Source organism: Nelumbo nucifera, chromosome 3 (genome assembly GCF_055504915.1).
Source record: "Nelumbo nucifera cultivar China Antique chromosome 3, China Antique-T2T, whole genome shotgun sequence".
Lineage (NCBI taxonomy): Eukaryota > Viridiplantae > Streptophyta > Magnoliopsida > Proteales > Nelumbonaceae > Nelumbo > Nelumbo nucifera.
The window spans coordinates 100408902-100429525 of record NC_142651.1 but is presented as its reverse complement, the minus strand read 5'-3'; the positions used below and the strand labels follow the sequence as shown (position 1 = coordinate 100429525).

Here is a 20624-nt window from a genome sequence, read left to right as displayed (position 1 = left end):
AAAGCTTTTTTTTTTTGCTTTCCACACTTCCTAGGCTAGGGGAAACTGTGAAAACTTCATCATCTGTATTCTCATCACCAATGCTAACCCAATCTTAGTCAAAAATATCAACCTTATCCCTTTGCCAATCGTACCTTGGATTTGGTTTTTCTGGGCTGATAGAATAGGATACCAGCCTGGGTTTCCATGTCCAAACTCCTCCCGCAGTCTTACGCTCTTTCTGTTTTCAGTTTGGCTGGGCTTAGGTTAGGACGATGATACATCGTAAGACTAATCTGTTGTCACTCGAGTCCTATCTCCTATCACATGACTACTTAAACAGTCACATGACCTATCTTTTGGTCCAGTTCTGTTTGCTGGCTTAAGTCAGGCTTAAGTCAACTGGCTTAAGTCAACTTTCTTTACCAACCCCACGTGCCTGTTTCAGCTCATCATTTTGCACCCCTTTTTCCCCAAATATGTTTGCTGGCCCATTTACTTTTGGCCTTAATTTGTGGCTTTCTTTACTCGACCCCACGTGCCCACTTAGAGGCCTACTTGTCTGTTTCAGCCCATCTATTTGCCCCCCTTTTTCTCCAGTTGCTCCCTTCAAAACACACATTCCTTCAAGTGATCTTGAATTATTTGACCCATTCAACTTGTTCAGTTTGGCACCAGAATATACAGCCTGCACAAAAGTTCTATTGACTGTCACACCCTTGCCTTGTTGCTCACGCCTTTTACCATTCTCCTGTTCTAGAAGCTTTTGGCTACTTAAAAGTTGTCTTTCCATTTTGGTGAAAGTTTCCATCTGCTTTTGTTTGTCCATCCCCAGATTGCCACGCAGCACCGACCCTTCAACCCTTTCATCTTCCTCCTGTCTAGTCTCCCTCCACAAGGCAGCTTCAATGGAGGTTGCTAACCACACCGGTAGTAATACTCCTCCCACCCCAATAGTCACCTTCCTCGGTATCTCTTCTGGTTTTACCCCACTCAGAAGAAGAGCTGCACTACATAGATCTCCCCAGAAAACACCATCTAGTCGAGCACCACACAGCAAAGCAATTGATTCTGTAATCTCCTAATTCCACAGATGAAATGGCAACCCCACTAACCGAACAGTCACAATATCTTCAATTGATAAAAACTTGGAGTTTGGAGAATGGAGGCCATTTAAAAATTGAAAAGGTTCCCAAAACGTCCTGAATACATATAGCTTCAGCATTTACCTGATTTTCAAGAGGGTCCAGCACTGCCTTCTCTTGCTCAAACGGAGTTAAAATAAAAGTCTTCTCCAAGCACAGCTTAACCTTCAAGAGTTCTGCAACTTTCCCCCAATCTAATACCCTCTTCTCAACTTTTAAGATTAGCATGTTGTCCCAATGCCCTGACATCCTGTCTGCTACCAAGGTAGGATTACTAATGATATGTGCCAATGCAAGGAGCTCCTTTTTTGGTTCCTCTTCCACAGGTGGGCTAGGAGTGCTAGCATACAATCTCTGGCAACAGTCCCCTTTCTCCATCATATCTGTTTTTTCCATTTTCCTTCGGTCTAGGAAGTTTGATAAAATATTAGCCACTCCTTTCCACCCTTGACTGTTTCTTCCTTCAGGAAAACATACCATATGCCTCCTTCCTTTAGCAAAATATTCAGAAAAAAGATATGAAGGATCCCTTTGCATTCCTCTTACTTTGCATTACGTACCTTCTACCCATCTGGGATAACTTTTCTTTCCATACACACTGTTTCCCGTTAGTTGCTGCATCAGAAAGGAACTCTTTCAACCATTCAATCATCTCAGTTCCTTCCACAAGCACCATAGCCATTTTCTGTCCCCTTATCTTCATGCTAAGTCTTCCTTTAATCCACATCTCTTCAAAAAGAAAGTCTTTAGCCTCTACCTTCAAAGCCGTTTTCCATCTAGTTATCTCCACAAATCCTTTCTCCACTTCTCCTTGGTTTTCTTCTTCTGGTCTCTGCTGTGTACCTTGAGTTTCACTGCCTGTATCAGCTTCTAAACCATTTCTGTTGCATCACATTCACCAGTTTCTACGCTACATCATTTTTCTTCTTCTTCTTTTTCTTTTTCTTTTTCTTTCGTTCTTCTTTTTTTCCTTATCTTTTTTTTTTTGGCTTCATCATTCTCCCCGGGTTAAAAGAGCTCGACCAAATGCAAGCAGCAATTTGAGCAGCCTTGCACTATCTCCATCTAGCTTCATAAATTCCTCTTCACTATGAAAGAATGGTAGGATCCATCCAATGGACGCCATGAAGGTTGCGGAATGGGTGGGCGAATTTCAAAAATTTTCCTACCTTCTCCCAACTGGGAATCATATTCCCTAAATTTAGAATATAATATTCAAGGATCCTACTTGAACCATAATCAAACCAGATCTTTACCAAAAGACAAATGGGAGGAATATACCTGATCCGGAGAAGCACTATCTCCCAAAGTTGGTGTTCACGCCCAAATAATGCTCCAAGATCCGTTCCTGCTGAAGATGACACAGCTGTGGATGGAACAGAACCAGCAGGGTGCGTCCTACACACTGGATCCTTCACAAGAATCCTCTGAAAGTACTAAACACTGAATCTTTTTCAGTCTTTCTTGCAAGACTGATGTCAAGAACAGATTTCTTGACTTTCTTTTTCTGCAAAGATCTAATCTTGCAATGGCAGATGGTGGCGGCAGGAGGAGATCTCCAAAAACGAAAAGGGCTGAACTGCTTTTCTCTTTTTCTGGAGAGTATGAGATCTTATCTCAATTCGCAGGAACCTTTCTTGCGATTTTTCTTGGTTCGAAATCTGTTGTTTTTCTCTCTCAATTGGTTAGGGTTTCTCCTCCTTTCTTCTTGATTAAGAAACCTCCTAAATCAGGAGTCATCCCAATCCAATCAGTATTTGGACAGGGGATTATCTTAATCCTATCTGCAGACAGAACTAGGTTACTCCTGATCTTATCAGGAGGTTACCAAATTCAAATCTAATTTGAATTTGGTCTCTAAGAGTGGATAAGGCTAAAGGCCCAATCCTTTTACTAACTTCAATCTCAAATTCGCCCCATGGATGGGTGATCATATCAGCCCACCTGGAAATGGGCTTTTGGCCCATTAAGTGTTCAGTGTCTAATTACTTTCCAATCTGCTGCCCAATTGGGCTTCTTTGTATGGCGTGGGACCCAAGCATTGATCTACACACCAGCCACATGGGTTCGGCCCAGCCTTTAATACAAGGCTCAGCCGAATTCATTGAAAAACTCAATGAACCCCTTGAGTCCATCATATGGACCCTATGGGCCCAACACTTACATTAAGTGGTCCCTGGGCAAAGCCATCTTATAAAAACCCAGGGACTGTGGGCAGGTGCAAGATTAGCCCATCAGGTATTATCCTAAATGGTCTTACACTTAACCTCTCAGCCCTTAATGATCAAGCACTGCCCGACAAGAGAGGACCTCTCCCTCGACTGCAAGGAACAGTGCCGCACTCCCCTCTCACATGGATCCCGGGAATTAAAACCATTTGCAAACATTTTGAAACCGTACATATAAATATAAGTATGTTAATTTTGCAAAACAAAATTCCAACGATTGAAATCAACTGCCGGCAGTTTGGTTTCCATCAAAGAGAGTGCATTCCCGATCATTACCCTTTGTCCGACAAAGTGGCTGATTCTGTCACTATGATCACCCACTCAGATGAATTCTCAAACTGCCCCAACATACCCAGGTTTTGATCCTCGCTAAGGATCTCACTGATTGGCATATCAAAGGCAGCCTGATCCAGCACCTAGTGAAGTGTCATAATCGAGTCTAGGGGTCAGGTGTAACTTTCCAGTTTTGCCCATCTATCTCCAAGGTCCAGGGCAAGACTGGAAATCTGGTCCGGTTCAAGGATTCAAGTAATCCCATACTGCATGTGCCTCGGGTCTTACCCTGGTGGCTGAGACAGGCCATCCCAACACTTGGTGGCACACCAGCATCAGCCTTGGCAGGATAAATCTTCCCAGACTTATCCAACGGCTGTGAACATTTAAAACTAACATGAATCTCTATAAATGTCTAGTTTTAGGGTTTTACACAGAATTAAACCAAACAACATGAATCAAACATGCACTTTATTTATTTCCACTAAATAACAAAAGTACATCAAATCAGATTGAAGCTAAGGGCATACATAAACTGTCTAACACACTAATCCAGGAGTTCTCAATTGATGGTTTCCCTTTCCACTTGACCAAGAACCTAAAATAGGCCCCTTTTCGAGTGTTGGTGACATGTATATCTTCTACATCCTCTACTTGTTCAAACTCTTTAGAACTGCTGGCCCTTTGTACTTTTCCTTGCTCAACCTTTGTTGTTGGTTCTAGATCTCCATGGTAATCAAAGAGGTCTGCTACATTAAAAATGGGTGAAATGGACAAATCAGCTAGTAGCGCAATTTCATATGCATTGTCCCCAAACCGTCTCAGCACTTGGCATGGCCCAACCTTTTTCTGCTTCAACTTATGAAAAGTCCCAACAGGAAACCTCTCAGGCCTCAAATAAACCATGACTAGATCACCCTCATGAAACTCTTTCATCCAACAATGCTTATCCTTAGCTTCTTTATACTTTTGATTGCTTTCTTTCAACTTTTGCCATACGTTTTCTTGAATATCTCAAATGGACTCAGCTAAAGCCTCAGCATCATCACTCACTCGCCGCAACCCTGTTATAGGAACTAGAGCAAAAACACCTTTAGGCGATCGACCATACACAACCTCAAAAGAAGTCTTCCCTATAGATATATTAACTGAATCATTGAAGGCAAGTTCAGCTTGTGATAGGAGCATTAGACAACCCAAATGGCATAACCAGCCATTCATAAAGACCTTCTATAGTCTTGAATGCAGTCTTCCACACATCCCCCACTCAGATACGAATTTGATGGTACCCACTCTTCAAATCTATCTTTGAAAAGACTTGTGAGCCAGCCAATGTGTCTAACATGTCATCAAGGCAAGGTATGGGAAACCTATTAACTGTAATTTGGTTAATAGCACAGCTATCAACACACATATGCCAACTACCATCTTTCTTTGGTGTGAGCAAAGCTGGTACAGCACATGGGATTAAGCTCTCATGGACCAGCCCCTTCTTCAACAACTTTTTTACTTGTCTTTAGAGCTCCTCATGCTCCTAAGGGCTCGTTCTATAGTGGGGTAAGTTAGGCACTGCGGCTCCCGACATTAAATCTATACGATGTTGTACATCTCCTAGGGGAGGAAGGTCATTCGGTAATTCCTCAAGCATCACATCAGCATACCCATGAAGTCTTCACAATCTCTGGAACAGCTGTTTCTTTGCTAACTTCTTCTGTAAGCAACACTTAAACAACATCCAAATTCCCATCTTCTTGAACCTATTTGAGATGATGAGAGTAGTGGTTGGCTTAGTTTCCTTTGGAAATGAGTCAAGTTGCATTGGTTTAAGGGTTATCTTCTTATTGTCTTTCACAAAGTTTTATGTGCTCTTGTCCCCATAAAGAATGGTCTTACGGACATATTGCCATGGGCATCCCAAAAGAATATGGCTTGAATCCATTGGGACAACATCACACCAAACCAACTCTTCAAATGTATTACCAATATAGAAATTAACTAAACATTTAGAAGAAACTCTTACCACATTTCCTTAGTTGAACCACAAAATGTGATATGGGGGGGGGTTTGAATAGTCTTGAGTTGTAACTTATCCACCATCTCTTAAGAAACAAGATTCTCACTACTCCCACTATCAATACTCAGGTTACACAACTCCTCACCAGTTGTACAGTGTGTTCTAAAGGTACTCTTTCTCAACCAGTCCCCTAGTAGTGGCTCTTGATGTGTAACCATGGAGTGTCATATCACTAAAGCTTCACCCTCAATGTCCCCATCCAAGTTTTCTTCCTCTAAAGCATTAGCTTCATTAGTTTCAGCCACTTATCCACCCTCAACATGGCCTATATCATCTTGTTGTTCATCAATGACTTCATCAACCAAGTGTGTTTTCCCTTCAATCCTTGGGACATTCATTGGAACGATATCCCAACTCCATACACCTAAAACATCTAACAGTAGGCTGTTGTGGATGCTTTTATTGGAAAGAAGTACGGCCGCAAATAGCAGCAGTAATGGGCGCTAAATTCAGTATCTTACCTCTTAGCTAAATTTAGGATTTCCAATTTAAATATTTTTCTATTAATTAGGCAGTAGCATTATTATTTCCTACTTAAAGATAAATGTTTGTTAGGTAACTTTCCTAAAGAAGGACTCTTACCTTCTTGTAATTTCCTATTTAAAGGAGCAGATGATATTCAATAAGATTATCGATATTTTCAGTCAAGAAAGAGCAGAGGAGAGTTGGTGATCTCTTTAACAAATCACCATTAAGGCTCTAAAGATAGGTTCCTCGAGAAAAGGGAGGAACAAGGGAAATCAAGAAGTTTTTACCGTTAACCGACCTGTGACGAGATCCTATTCGTGGACCCTTAACAAATTGGTATCAGAGCAAGGCATCGTGGGTGATTTTGAGCAATTGAAGACTAGGGTTCATGATCTGGAGCACAAACTCGTGGAGAACAGCAAGCAGGTGCGCGAGATCAAGGACGACGTCCGAAAATTGAGGCGCTTGATAGAGTTACATTTTTCCAACAAGGAAAAGAGTTCAGAAGGGGCTGCAACCACAGACGGACGCCGACCAGACATGGCAGAATCGTCTGGCGAGCAACAGGTCGTTGCCCAGGGAACCGCGATCATTCCCAAATATAGCAGGCTGGAATTTCCTTCCTATAATGGAGCTGGAGATCCTTTGGGATGGCTGTACAGATGTGAACAAATTTCCGCAACCAAAGGACAGAGGACAGGGACAAGGTAGGATTAGCCGCATTCCACATGACAAAGGAGGCGCAGCTCTGGTTTTATAAATTGGAACAGGAGGAACCTAGGCTCAGTTGGACCCAATTCAAATCCTACTGCCTTCTTAGATTTGGGCCCCCATTAACAAGCAATCCATTAGGCGAACTAATCAACCTCAAACAGACTTGAATTGTGCCTGAGTATCAACGCCAATTTCAGACCCTCCTTGCAAGAGCAACTTCGGTACGACCAGACCAACAGGTTGACATGTTCACCACGGGATTAGTGAAAACTTTGAGGGTGGATGTGGAGATGCAAAATCCCCCCCAATCTGGTTACTGCTATGAATTTGGCTCGAGCTTTTGAACGAAAATTGCAACTCAACCGCGGAAGTATCAGTATAGGGCAGCCTCAAACAACATGGGCAGCCCCGAAACCACTCGGAACGGCTCCATCTTCAGCAGCCAGCCGAGAACAGAAACCACAGACGAGCAGCAATTCCAGATCGGCATCCAATGTGGGAAGCAGCATTGTTGCACCCCCTATTAAGCACTTGTTCAGGGCTGAGATGGCGGAACGCAGGGCGAGGGGACAGTGTTTTATTTGTGATGAACTTTACTCAGTAGGGCACAAGTGCAAGAGACTCTTCTGCCTCCTGGTGGATGAACAAGAGGAAGATGAGGATGAACCCCTTTCATTGGAACCCGAGATTTCTCTCCACGCAATTACTGGAATAAAGACCTCTCAAACTATGCAATTGCAAGCGCGGGTAGCGGGGAAACCAATACTAATCCTTGTTGATTCAGGAAGCACACACAATTTTGTAAGTGAGCAAGCTGCCCTCCAGTTGGAACTGCCAATGGAAATCAAACCGAGACTGCAGGTAGCCGTAGCAAACGGTGAAAGAGTACACAGCTCGGGCATCAGTAAGGGAGTCCAAATACAGGTCAATTCTGAATCCTTCCTTGTTGATTTGTTTGTGCTATCCTTGGATGGATTTGATGTAGTTCCTGAGGTGAAATGGTTGAGCACTCTAGGCCCAATCCTATGGGATTTCAATGCCCTAACGATGACCTTCCACTTGAACGGAAAGCAAGTCACTTGGCAAGGTAAAGTGGTGAAGACCAAATACCCACAGGTTCATGTGCTCTAAGATGAAATGACACGCAACAACCATGGAAAGGCTCCTCGCTGATTTTTCAGATGTATTCCAAGAACCCAAAGGACTTCCTCCTTCCCAAGCTTGCGATCACCGGATCACTCTGGTGACGGGTTCAGAACCAGTAGTAGTAAGGCCATATCGCTACCCACACCTGCAGAAAGATGAGATAGAAAGGCAATGTGCTGAAATGCTGGAGCAGGGGATCATCCGCCTTAGCCGTTCCCCTTTTTCTTCCTCGGTCCTGTTGGTGGGAAAGCAGGATGGTACTAAGAGATTTTGTGTTGACTACAGGGAGCTAACCGAACTGTCAAGGATAAATTTCCTAGTCCCATTGTGGACGAGTTGTTGGATGAACTTCATGGTGCCCAGTATTTCACAAAATTAGATCTAAGATCGGGGTACTTTCAGGTCCGAATGGCTTCCGAAGACGCTGAGAAGACTGTCTTCCGAACTCATCATGGCCACTTTGAGTTTTTAGTTATGTCATTAGGTCTCACAAACGCTCCATCCACATTTCAGTCCTTAATGAATGAGGTATTTCAGTCCCACCTTCGCAAATTTGTTTTAGTATTCTTTCACGACATTTTGGTTTACAGTAAAACATGGATAGAACACGTGCATCATCTGAGGATTGTTTTTGAGCTACTACGCCAACACAAGCTCTTCCTTAAACGATCCAAGTGTTCCTTTGGAGAGCACCAGGTCCTTTACTTGGGTCATGTCATTAACGGCAAGGGTGTAACAGTGGACAATTCCAAAATTCAAGCGATCAAGGAATGGCCCACGCCCAAATCCGCCAAGGCTCTGTGCGGGTTCCTCGGTTTGACAGGATATTACTGCAAATTTGTACAGAATTATGGCGTGATGGCTGCCCCATTAACCAACCTGCTGAGGAAGAATGCCTTTCAATGGGACAATGCATCTGACACGGCTTTTGAAAATTTAAAGAATGCCCTCTCCACCACCCCAATTTTGCAATTACTGAACTTTGATCTTGAGTTTACAGTTGAATGTGATGCATCCAAAATAGGGATTGGCGCCATTTTTCAGCAACAAGGGCACCCGATTGCTTTCTTCAGCCGTAAACTAGTTGATCGACATTTGAAATTGCCAGCCTATGAACGCGAATTGATTGGATTAGATAGAGCAGTCCAACACTGGAGACCATACTTGTGGGGAAGATCATTTGTTGTCAAAACTGATCACTATAGCCTCAAATACTTGTTGGAGCAGCGACTTGTTACTTCTCCCCAACAACATTGGGTTAGCAAGCTGCTTGGGTTTGATTTCCAGGTGGATTACAAGGGGGGATCTTTAAATCGCGCAGCAGATGCATTGTCTAGGCGCGAAAAGGACACTATGCTCCTTTGTGGGATTTCACGTCCTCGAGTCACCTTATTGGATGACATCAAGAAAGAGATGCCACCATCAGCAGAGTGGACGGCTCTTGTTCAGAAAATTCAGTCTGGAACTGCAGACTCCAATTGGGCTTTTACAGATGGGCTTGTGATGTATAAGGGTCGGATATATCTCCCGGCTAATTCCTCTTTGATTCCCTCCATCATCTCCAGTATTCATAAGTCCACCCATGAAGGTATTCAGAAAGCACTGTATCGCATCCAAGCTGATTTCCATTGGCAAGGTATGAAGGCCTCTGTTAGACACTTTATACAAAATTGCTCTATTTGTCAACAACACAAATGGGAAAATCTGCATCCAGCTGGTCTTCTTCAGCCCCCTTTCGATTCCAACGCAGATATGGGCTGATATTTCCATGGATTTCATAGAAGGACTGCCCAAGGTTGGGGGAAAATCAGTTCTTTATGTAGTGGTGGATCGCTTCTCTAAGTACGCTCATTTCATCCCTCTTTCTCATCTATACAGCGCTACTTCTGTCGCCCATGTCTTTTTCACTCACATTTTTCGTTTACACGGGTTACTGAAATCCACTGTCAGCGACAGGGACCCAATTTTTACTAGTACCTTTTGGAGGGAATTGTTTCGATTAAATGGTACCACCTTAGCCTTTTCTTCCGCTTATCATCCTCAATCAGATGGTCAAACTGAGGTGGTGAATCGAACGCTTGAGATGTATCTCCGTTGCTTTGTTGGGGATCAACCAAGACAGTGGGTTGATTGGCTTCCTTGGGTCGAGTGTTGTTATAACACTACCTATCATTCTTCTTTAGGAATGACACCCTCCCGAGTTGTCTATGGACGTGAAACTCCTCGTTTGTTGTCCTATGAACCTGGTTCTACTCGTTTGGAGGAGATTGATCGTTCCTTACAAGAGCGAGATGCTCTTTTGGCTGAAATTTCTCTTCGTTTACAACAGGCACAACTCCGCATGAAGCAAGCCTATGACCAGCATCATCGGAAATTGTCGTTTGAACCTGGGCAGTTTGTTTGGTTGAAACTTCAGCCTTATCGCCAGCGCTCTTCGAGTCACTAGGCTGTTCATAAATTAGCTCCTAAGTTCTATGGGCCTTTCAAGGTTTTGCAGTGAATTGATAAGGTTGCATATAAGCTAGAACTTCCAAAGCACAGTAAGATTCATGATGTTTTCCACATTTCCTTGCTCAAGCAGTTTAAGGGTGTTCCTCCTACCAGTGTTCCCGCCTTACCACCTTTGAAGGAGGGAAAAATCATTCCCCAACCTCAGTCTATTGTTCGTTCCAGAATTAATCGAGGTGTTGTTGAAGTTCTGGTGGAATGGGCCAGCTTACCATTGGCTGAAGCTACCTGGATTCCTTTGACTGTGTTTCAAGACACCTATCCTGAATTCGAGCTTGAGGACAAGCTCTTAGTCCAGGAGGGGAGTAATGTTGTGGATGCTTTTATTGGAAAGAAGTACAGCCGCAAATAGCAGCAGTAATGGGCGTTAAATTCAGTATCTTACCTCTTAGCTAAATTAAAGATTTCCAATTTAAATATTTTTCTATTAATTAGGCAGTAGCATTATTATTTCCTATTTAAAGATAAATATTTGTTAGGTAGCTTTCCTAAAGAAGGACTCTTACCTTCTTGTAATTTCCTATTTAAAGGAGCAGATGATATTCAATAAGATTATCGATATTTTCAGTCAAGAAAGAGAAGAGGAGAGTTGGTGATCTCTTTAACAAATCACCATTAAGGCTCAAAAGATAGGTTCCTCAAGAAAAGGGAGGAACAAGGGAAATCAAGAAGTTTTTCCCGTTAACCGACCTGTGACGAGATCCTGTTCGCAAGCCCTTAACATAGGCTTCCCTTGGTAGCTCTTTGTTGCATTTGAAGTCCCTTGGACTGCAGGTTGTGTTTGGTTGATCACATGACCCCTACCAGCCCCAACACTTCGACCTATTGATGAAGATGTACCTTGGACAACACTTAGTTTCTACCCTGACCTCCGACACAATTGAGCTTCAACCTTTAAAGCTAGTTGATAGGCATCCTTTACCTTATACGGGTAATGTAGGATGACTTGATCTTGTTTTGAAAACTTCAAACCATTGATATACCTACTAACTTTTTGCAGTTCAATTTCTGTCATACTACTCCAAAGAGTTGATCTATAAAACTCTTTTGTGTACTCCTTTACACTCTTATCCCATTTCCTTAAATTCTGCACTTTTTGATAAAAAGTTTGTTCATAATCCAGTGGAAACAATTGTGATTTCAGCTTTTCTTTCATTCTTCCCCAAGAGCTAACCTTTCTATTCCCCTTCCTTTCTCTATCCCTTCGATAACTTTTCTACCAATCCAAGGTTGTCCCATGCATCTTTGCTATTACAAGCTTCACTTTTCTTTCTTCATTCATTTCCTTTTAATCAAAATAATTTCAAATGCCGCTCAACCAATCTAGAAACTCTTCAGGTTCCAACCAGTGTTTTAAAAGCGCAAGGCGCAAAAAAGGCGCAAGGCGAGGTGCACGCCTTTTTGAAGCAAGGTGCAAAAATACAAAAAAAAATGCTAAAACATCAAAAACAAATGTCAGAAAATTCAAAACAAATGCCAAAAATTCAAAAAAAAACAAAAAATATTAAACATAATATTAATAAAAAATATAAACTTAAAACTTAAAATAATCTTTTAAAAAACCTATTATCTAAAATTAAAAATAAATAAACATAAGATGTAAAGCATATTCAAATGAGAATTGAAAAAATAAAATCAAACATAAAAAACATTTTCAAGCATGTAAAACCAATAGTCTCTTTTATCACTCAATTGCATTACTTCAAGTAACTAATATAATGTAAAACATATTACATTCCTGATTCTACGAGCCGCCTTTGTGCCACACCCCTCAAGGCAAGCCCAAACAAGTCCACGTTAGGTTTTAAATTCTTAGTTTTCACACAAAAAAAAATGATTTTATAGTTTTAATTGCTTTTTAAGAAGACATTTTATTAGCTAATGTAATGTAATGTAACATGGACTTGTTTGGGCTTGCCTCGAGGGGTGTGGCATGGGGGTCCGGGGGCGGAGCCCCCAGCCCAGCCGCTATGTTCAAAAAAAAACAAAAAAGCGTCAAATTCTCAAAAGGTGCACGCCTGGGCTGAGGCGCAAGGTGCATCAAGTGCATGCCTAGGCACACCAGGTGTGCGCCTTTTGAAAGGGTTGCGCCTAGGACCTAGGCGAGGCACATACCGTGAAATGCGCCTCGCCTGTGCGCCTAGGCACGCCTGAGGCGCGCCTTCTTGTGACGTTATTCAAGGTTCGACCAATACTTTGTCAACCTTAACAACAGAATCGGTCTTTGAGGACTGTCCCCTCTCTGGAGTTTCTGTACATAGCGGCAAAGTGGAGTGCTGCCCCTCTAAACCAATTTGTTGAACCAGCTGGGCCATGGGAAAGTCTTCAGTTGTAGGAAAAAGAAAACTTTGTGCATCGCCCATCCATTTTGAAGTCTTTGCCGCACCCTTGTCAGTCTGTGACAAAAATAAGGGAGATGAGAAATCTTCATTATGGGTGTTGCTGAATCCATCTGTTTTCAATTGTTTTTCCCCCTGAACTGCTTGCTTTCCATTGGTTTTCCCATCTTTGGAAGCCATAATGTCCTCTTCCAAGAACAGTTGTACAGTATTTAAACTCTCCTCCCCTTCCAGATCATTAATCCCAACTAAGTCTACTCTGCCAACATTTACTATGTCGTCAGTATCAGAGTCAGTTTCTATTTCCTCCTTTGTCAAGAAGTCTTGATCAAGAGACTTCAAAGACCTGCGTCGCTCACACCTGGGATTCCTTCACTCCGGTGAGAGGCAAGCAGTTTTCTCCACTGGACGCCACTGCAAAGAGATTTTCATTGGGCTAGAACTCTTCGAACTGCTGTCAAAGAACGAGGAAGAAGGAGATAGACCTTTACCAAGGTCTAGTAAAGGTCCACCTCCACTCATGTGAGTACTTAAGTGAGCATGTGCGAGTTGAAGGGGTTTTGATGGGCCCAAACCACACAGCTCATTCTTTGCACTCAAGTAGTCCTATTTTTGGTGGGCTCAAGCCATTCGGCCCATTCATATGTATAGCTGGATTCGGGTCCTGATCCAAAGATAGCCTAACCAACTCTTCAAGCCCACCAGAGCTCACCTGATTTCTTACGGGGTTTTCCAAAGCAAGAAGCGCATCTTCTCGGCAAGCCAACTCTTCTGTCAACGGTTCAGACCTTTGAAAGGTATCAATATTCAAGCCTTCGGGCCAGCTGGGCTCGAATTCTGACTTTCCAGGCTTCCAGTCACATTCTGAGGGCTCATATTCTGCTTGCCTGTTTTTGTAAAACTTCTGAACTTCTTTAAAGGTATTCAATTTTCTTTGGGGAACATGGATGCCTACAATGCTGCTCATGGATAAATTGGCTCTTAAACCTACGATAGCCTCAAAGCATATCTCCAAATCCATTTTCCCAAGAGAGCTTTGTTTAGAGATCTAATCCTTCTAACCCCAAATCCCCCATGCTCTTAGGTCTACAAACCTAGTCCCATTTAACCAAATGATCCTTCCTCCTCTGGTTCCAGCCCATAAAACATCAATTTGAATTTTCTCTTATCTCTTCTGCAATGACAGCTGGAATTTTTAATAAAGAATGATAACAAATGGCAAGACTGCCCAGTACAATCTTTATGAATGTAATATTACCTCCAAGACACAATTGTCACATAGACATGCTTGATGTTTTGGCACCTATAGGTGAAACCAAAATACAAATGAAACTTACCAATTTAGCAATTAAGTGCAGGTGCACAATTTTCCAACATCTCTTGAATTATATCCCCTACCCCAATCATCATACCTTTGGAAAGATCAATCTTCAATCCTGAGAGCATTTCAAAATATTTAAGAAGCTCTAAGGTGTACAGCCTGCTCCACTGACACATCTAAAAAGATCAAGGTATCATCAGCATACTGACAATGAGAAATAACCAGTCCATAATCCATTTATTCCTCCCTTGAATGAGCCAAACAACCAATCAGCCCTAACTCCAGACCTTTCAACAACAGTTTGTTTGGGACTTCAAGGGCTTGTACTCTCGTTTCTTTCTTTTAATACACTTTTATTTAATTATCAAAATAAATGCTAGGTTATACAAAAGTGGGGGATTGGTTGAAACTTGAGAGTTTGAGGAGAGAATCCATAGGTGTATCACCATTGTATCAGAGAGAACAGATCTTCGGTGGCTAAGACAAATACCTCATTCTGCTTGATCAAGAAACCCAGTAATGATTTCAGCTGTGCTTCCTTCCTAAAAACCTTGTCCTCTCCTGCTCAACCTGGGGTACTTTTCCCAGTCCAAGAAGTTTGGTGTCGCCCTATTCCCCCTAAAGTGGGTGCTTTTTGTTGGGAGGTCTACCATGGTGCAATTAACACCTGTGACCTGATGCAGAGGAAGAGGCCTGGCTGGTGCCTTTCACCTAATAGGTGCAGTTTGTGTGAGTCAAGTAGTGAAACTGCTTTTCATATTTTTGTCTCCTGTCCTGTTGCTAGCTGTATTTGGGATTGGTTCTTTTCTCTCTTCGGATGCAGGTGGGATACCCCGGTGAGCTTGAAAAGGTCATTTGACTCGTCCACATTCAGATGGCCAAAAAGAAGAGGCAGAACACTATGGAGATGCACACGGGCAGCAGTGCTTTGGGTGTTATGGGAGGAGAGAAATCTAAGAATTTTTTAAGAGAAGAAAAGGTGCAAGGAAGTGTTGATAGAAGGGATTATGATAAAAGTGACCTCGTGGGTAAAATCTTTGGGATTATTCTCAGATTTTAGTGTAGATGATAATATTCAGGAATTGGAGGACAGTAGCATTCTCTTCATCAGCAAAGAAGAAGGTCTTAAGAAACTGGGGCCCCCCTGATTCTGGTTTCCTCAAATTAAACTTTGATGGAAGCAGCTTTGGTAACCCAGGAATGTCTGGAATTGGAGGGGTGATAAGAAATCACAAGGGGATTGTGGTGGGTTGAATCCAAGCCCTATAGGATGGGGAGATTCCATCACAGCTGAACTAAAGGCAGTGGTTTTGAGGATACAAAAAGCTATGGAACTGGGAGTGAGAATGCTGGTTGTGGAAGGTGACTCCAAAGTGGTTATAAGCTGGCCAAAGCAGAATCAAAAGACTCCCTGGTTCTTCAGAAATGAAATCAAGAAGTTTAAACACCTATCCAAGGATATGCAGTTATTAATTCAGTGGACTCCAAGAGTGGCAAATGGTTTTGCAGATCAGTTAGCGAAACAAGGGGTCAACAGGGAACATTGTTTTTGGGCTCAGTTGTAAGGCTGAAGAGTCAAAGTTGATGGTTGGGAAATTTTAAATACTAGTGGGGTAGCCGAGGCTACTCAGTTTCTGTACTGTTTCTTAATTTCTCTTAATAAAATTCCCTTTACGGATCAAAAAAAAAAATCCAGTAAGGATTTAGCCAACTTTAGCCAAGAGGTAGAAAGCAGTTAGTTGTATAAGGATCTACCCTTCCAAACTAGAGTGTTTTGTGTGCATAAGATGTACAAGGAGGTTCATAAATTCAGCCTAAGGGCTCTTTTTGTTTCTGTTCTTCTCTTTTGTTCTCTTTATTAATGAATTGTTAATAAATTATCTTTGATTTTATTTTGGACGTGTAATGTTTACATGACTATACATAACCAAATCATCCTTAATCAAAAGATAAATAAACAGTAAGCTCAAAGTTTACTACAAAAAGTAAGCCTAAAATTAGAATTAGTAGTAAAATGAAGCACAATGAAAATTAAAAAAAAAAATCCTCATCAAGTGCTCAATCAATAATAAACTGTAAAAGAAATTAGGACTTCTAAAAAAATCCCAATGCAATCAACTATATAAAAAAATAAAAGTTCCTAAAATGCTCAAGGTCCCTTAACAAGGGAGATTTATAATATCCCCCAAAATATATGGCATGTACAATGAGGTTGCACAAGTGGACCCCTAGTCCTTTGTCTGACCCACCTTAAGGAATCTCTGAGATTTTAAATTTCACATTAGCCTTCTTTTGGCTCCATATCAAGTTATTTCAAGGATGACCAGCTCAACCAATTGATCATCTTTACTGACCCTGGAGATACATGAATACAACCATATAACATGCACAAGGGATTAAGGGGTAGTTCCCTTGGCAACTAAAGTTTCCGTGTTTCACCTTCACATTATTGGAAAGAAAAGTCTCAAATAAAAGCAATGTACTACTTACCAAAAACTGGAGAAGATAAGGAATATGAGATTCATGTGGCTGGAAGCTTTTATCTAGAACTGCACCCCCCTTCAAAGCAGAATGAAGATAAAAATAAATATTTGCCTAAGAGTACAGAAAATGTGGAACAAGTAATCTAGAAGATGAAAGATAATAAACTTTTTCTCTTGATGTTCCTTATTCTGATTAATGGCATTGGATCAGAGCAATAGAGTGCAACTTCATCAATGAAATTTCTCTTTCCTCATTCTCCACTAGGGTTGTGACCTCAAAGATATGAACCCTTTCTGCTGCATAACATTTCATACCTGCAATTTGTTGATTTAATTATTTTCCTAACTTTGGTGGTGAGAGGCCCTCTATTTGAGAGCTTTAAAGAGGATTTGGTGACTTCCTGGTAGAAACCAGAATAAAGTTTTGGTCAAGATTCTAGATAGGTATAAAGGTTTGTCAACTTAATAGCAGTGATGATTGACTGTTCAGAAGTTTTCCATGTAAATTATGGGTGGTGAGATGCATGTATTTATGACTTAAAAAATAAAATCAGGTGCCTTGCTGTTAATGGCAAATTCTCCATTCCTTTAAGGCTGTGTGGTATAAGTGTGCGGTTCTCGATGTTTATTTCTAAGATGATCATTACTTAGACTTATTTGGAAGGGATGGCTTCTTCCAGTGGTGAATCAAAACCCGGATAAATGCTGAATCCAGATTACTTAACCATTCAAAAGGCATGAATTAAATTGAATGGTGAAAACTGTATGCCCTGGGAAAAATATGTACAAGTTTTTCTTACAACCAAGGGTGAACAGAAGAAGTATTTAACTAATCCTAACTGGGTAAAATGATGGGGTAAAAGAGAATGCTCAGATAATGTTGACCATTAGAGGTCAACATGTTTTTCGTTCCTCCCCTGTTTACTCTGGCAAAAATAAGGGGAAGGACAATATGGAGATGTGTTAGAGCAGCCTTGGTGTGGACTATCTGAGAAGCAAATGCTAGAATAATTTTAGAAAAAGAGAGGAGCAAAGAAGCTGTTAGGAATTGTGTAATGGTAAGGGTGATCCATTGGATAAGGACTCTGGAATTGTTCTCCCAATTCTCCTTTGATGATGTTTGGAGGGGTATGCAAGTTTCCAACAGCTGCTAACACCTCTGGCGATCTCCAAGAATCAGTCTGCGAACTCCTCCTTTTCAGCTTTCAGTCCTAGGAGATTCTCATGTAGTCAGCTGGTATTAGACTCACATGAAAAACCCTAACTTGGCTCTGATACCATGTAGGTTTTCAGGACTGCTATTCAGTCTTGAACACTAAGAGATTTCAGGTTCGATGAGAAGAGAAAGTGAAGAAGAAGTAGAAGAAAGAGGAACACAGATTTTGAGGAGAAGAACAGAATGTCAATATTCTGCCGCCGCCACTTTAAGTTAATATATATATATGTTATGCTAGTTACATGAAAGGACATATTTGTCCTTGGTGTTTACATCATAACTGCTAACAAATAACAAACAATATAAAATTGAAAGTAGGAATAACAGAATAGCAAAATGACCACAGCTGTGACTAGATACATTCTACCCTACAGACAGAGTGGGACCACAGCTGTGGGGCCCACATCAATGTTCTCTACACTCCCCCTCAAGTTGGGAGTATATGTTCATCATTCCCAACTTGGATAGAACCGCCTCTAGCTTCTTTCTTGATACGGCTTTAGTGAGGATGTCTGCTAGTTGCATACTGGATGTGATGTAAGGGAGGCATACTTCTTGAGATGAGACCCTCTCTCGCACAAAATGGCGGTCAACTTCAATGTGTTTGGTTCTGTCATGTTGTACTGGGTTATGTGCTATATTAATGGTGACTTGATTATCACAGTACAGCATCAGGGGCTTCTCATACTCAATACCCAACTCCTCAAGTAGAGGTCTTAGTCAAAGGACTTCAGCCACTCCATTGGCCATGGACCTGTATTCTGCTTCAGCACTTGACCGGGAGACAACACTTTGTTTCTTACTTCTCCAGGAGACAAGGTTTCCTCCCACAAGGGCACAATATCCTGAGGTAGACCTTCTGTCATCAACACTCCCAGCCCAATCAGCATCAGTATAGACCTCCACCTTCATGTGATTGTTGTTCTTGAATAGTATACCCCTACCTGGGCATCTCTTCAAGTAGGCTAAGATTCTTTCTGCCGCAAGAAGATGTGTGGTTCTAGGAGAATGCATGTACTGGCTGACAACACTAACAGCATAAGTAATATCTGGCCGAGTGAGGCAGAGATATAGGAGCTTTCCCACCAGTTGCTGGAACATAACTTTGTCTTCAAGAAGCTCCCCACTCTCGGCACTAATCCTGTGATTCTGTTCAATTGGTGTATCTGCAGGCTTGACACCTAATTTTTCAGTTTCTGCCAACAGGTCTAGGACATATTTCCGCTGAGATATAAAGATCCCCTGTTTGGATCTAGCAACCTCAATACCAAAAAAATACCGGAGTACACCAAGGTCCTTCACCTCAAATTCTTGGTGAAGAAGTTGTTTAAGAGACTCAATCTCATGGCTATCATTCCCTGTGACCACAATATCATCAACATATACTGCCAGTAGTGTCAAAGAGGACTCCACCCTCTTGATGAATAGGGTATGATCTGATTGGGCTTGTACATATCCAAACTTCACAAGTGCTAGTCTGAATCTATCGAACCAAGCCCTAGGTGACTGTTTCAAACCATACAAAGCCTTGTTGAGCCGGCAGACCTTCTTACCTATTTCTGCATCATAGAATCCAGGAGGCAAACGCATGTAAACTTCTTCCTGCAGATCTCCATTCAGAAAGGCATTTTTCACGTCCATTTGGTATAAAGGCCAAGTGTGACTTGCTGCAAGGGACAATAGGACTCGAATAGTAGTCATCTTGGCTACCGGTGCAAATGTCTCCAAGTAATCTATGCCATAAGTCTGTGTAAACCCTCTTGCAACTAACCGGGCTTTATACCTCTCAATAGATCCATCTGCATTATGCTTCACCGTAAATACCCATCTGCATCCAACTGGTTTCTTTCCTTTTGGCAAATCAACTACCTCCCAGGTGTTGTTTTTCAACAGGGCATCCATCTCAACTTGCATTGCATCTTTCCATTCAAGGACGGATAGGGCTTCTTGCACTGTTCTTGGAATAGGGACATTGGAAATGGAGCTAAGGTAGAACCTGTAGGTAGGAGATAGGCGATCAAAGGATAAAAAATGGGAAATACAGTGGATTGTGGATGTAGTACAATGCCATTTCCCTTTATGGACTGCAATTGGAAGGTCAAGATCATCTGTAGGGGAAGTCTCTGTGGGCTCTGGGACTGTAGTATCTGGACCTGATGCTGCAGATGAGATTGGAGCTGGTCTGGACTGCTGATGATCAGGATCAACCTGCCTGCACCGCCTGTGATAAACCCTCAACTCCTAATCCCTCTGACCACCCTCACCATTGCAGCTTTCCCTCAACTCTTGATCCCTCGGACTACCCTCACCATTGCAACTCTCATCACCCAATGGAATAGGTAAAGGAACTGCCCCACTCTCACTGCTCTCCCCCTGAAGACAAGAACTCAAACCCCCACTCTCACCACTCTCCCCCTGAGGGGCAACCCGAGGATAATAGGGTGTCCCCTCAAAGAAAGTGACATCCATGGAGACAAACTTCCTCCCAGAGACAGGATCATAACAGCAATAACCCTTTTGAGTTTGTGCATAACCAAGGAAGATGCATTTGGAGGCATTGGGTTCGAACTTGGAGTGATGGGGTCCGAGAAGCTGAACAAAGCAAGTACAACCGAATGTCTTAAGGGGAATAGAAAACAAGTCCTCATGTGGGTGTAGAAGGTAAAAAGGAGATCGCATATCAAGAACCCTGGAAGGGACCTGATTAATAAGGTATACCGCCATGAGGAT

General features: G+C 42.0%; 1 protein-coding gene across 3 annotated transcripts in view; it reads right to left on the bottom strand.

The window, feature by feature from the left end:
• Window positions 1-20624, bottom strand: part of REV3 (recovery protein 3) — a 139523-nt gene that overhangs the window by 77313 nt on the left and 41586 nt on the right. For 2 of the 3 annotated variants that reach the window (XM_010245254.3, XM_088900855.1), the window contains exon 7: window positions 16686-16754. The exons of the other annotated variant lie outside the window; for it this stretch is intronic. In XM_010245254.3, the coding sequence (XP_010243556.1) occupies window positions 16686-16754 (69 nt within the window). The remainder of the gene's footprint in view (window positions 1-16685; window positions 16755-20624) is intronic. 3 annotated transcript variants of the gene reach the window in all.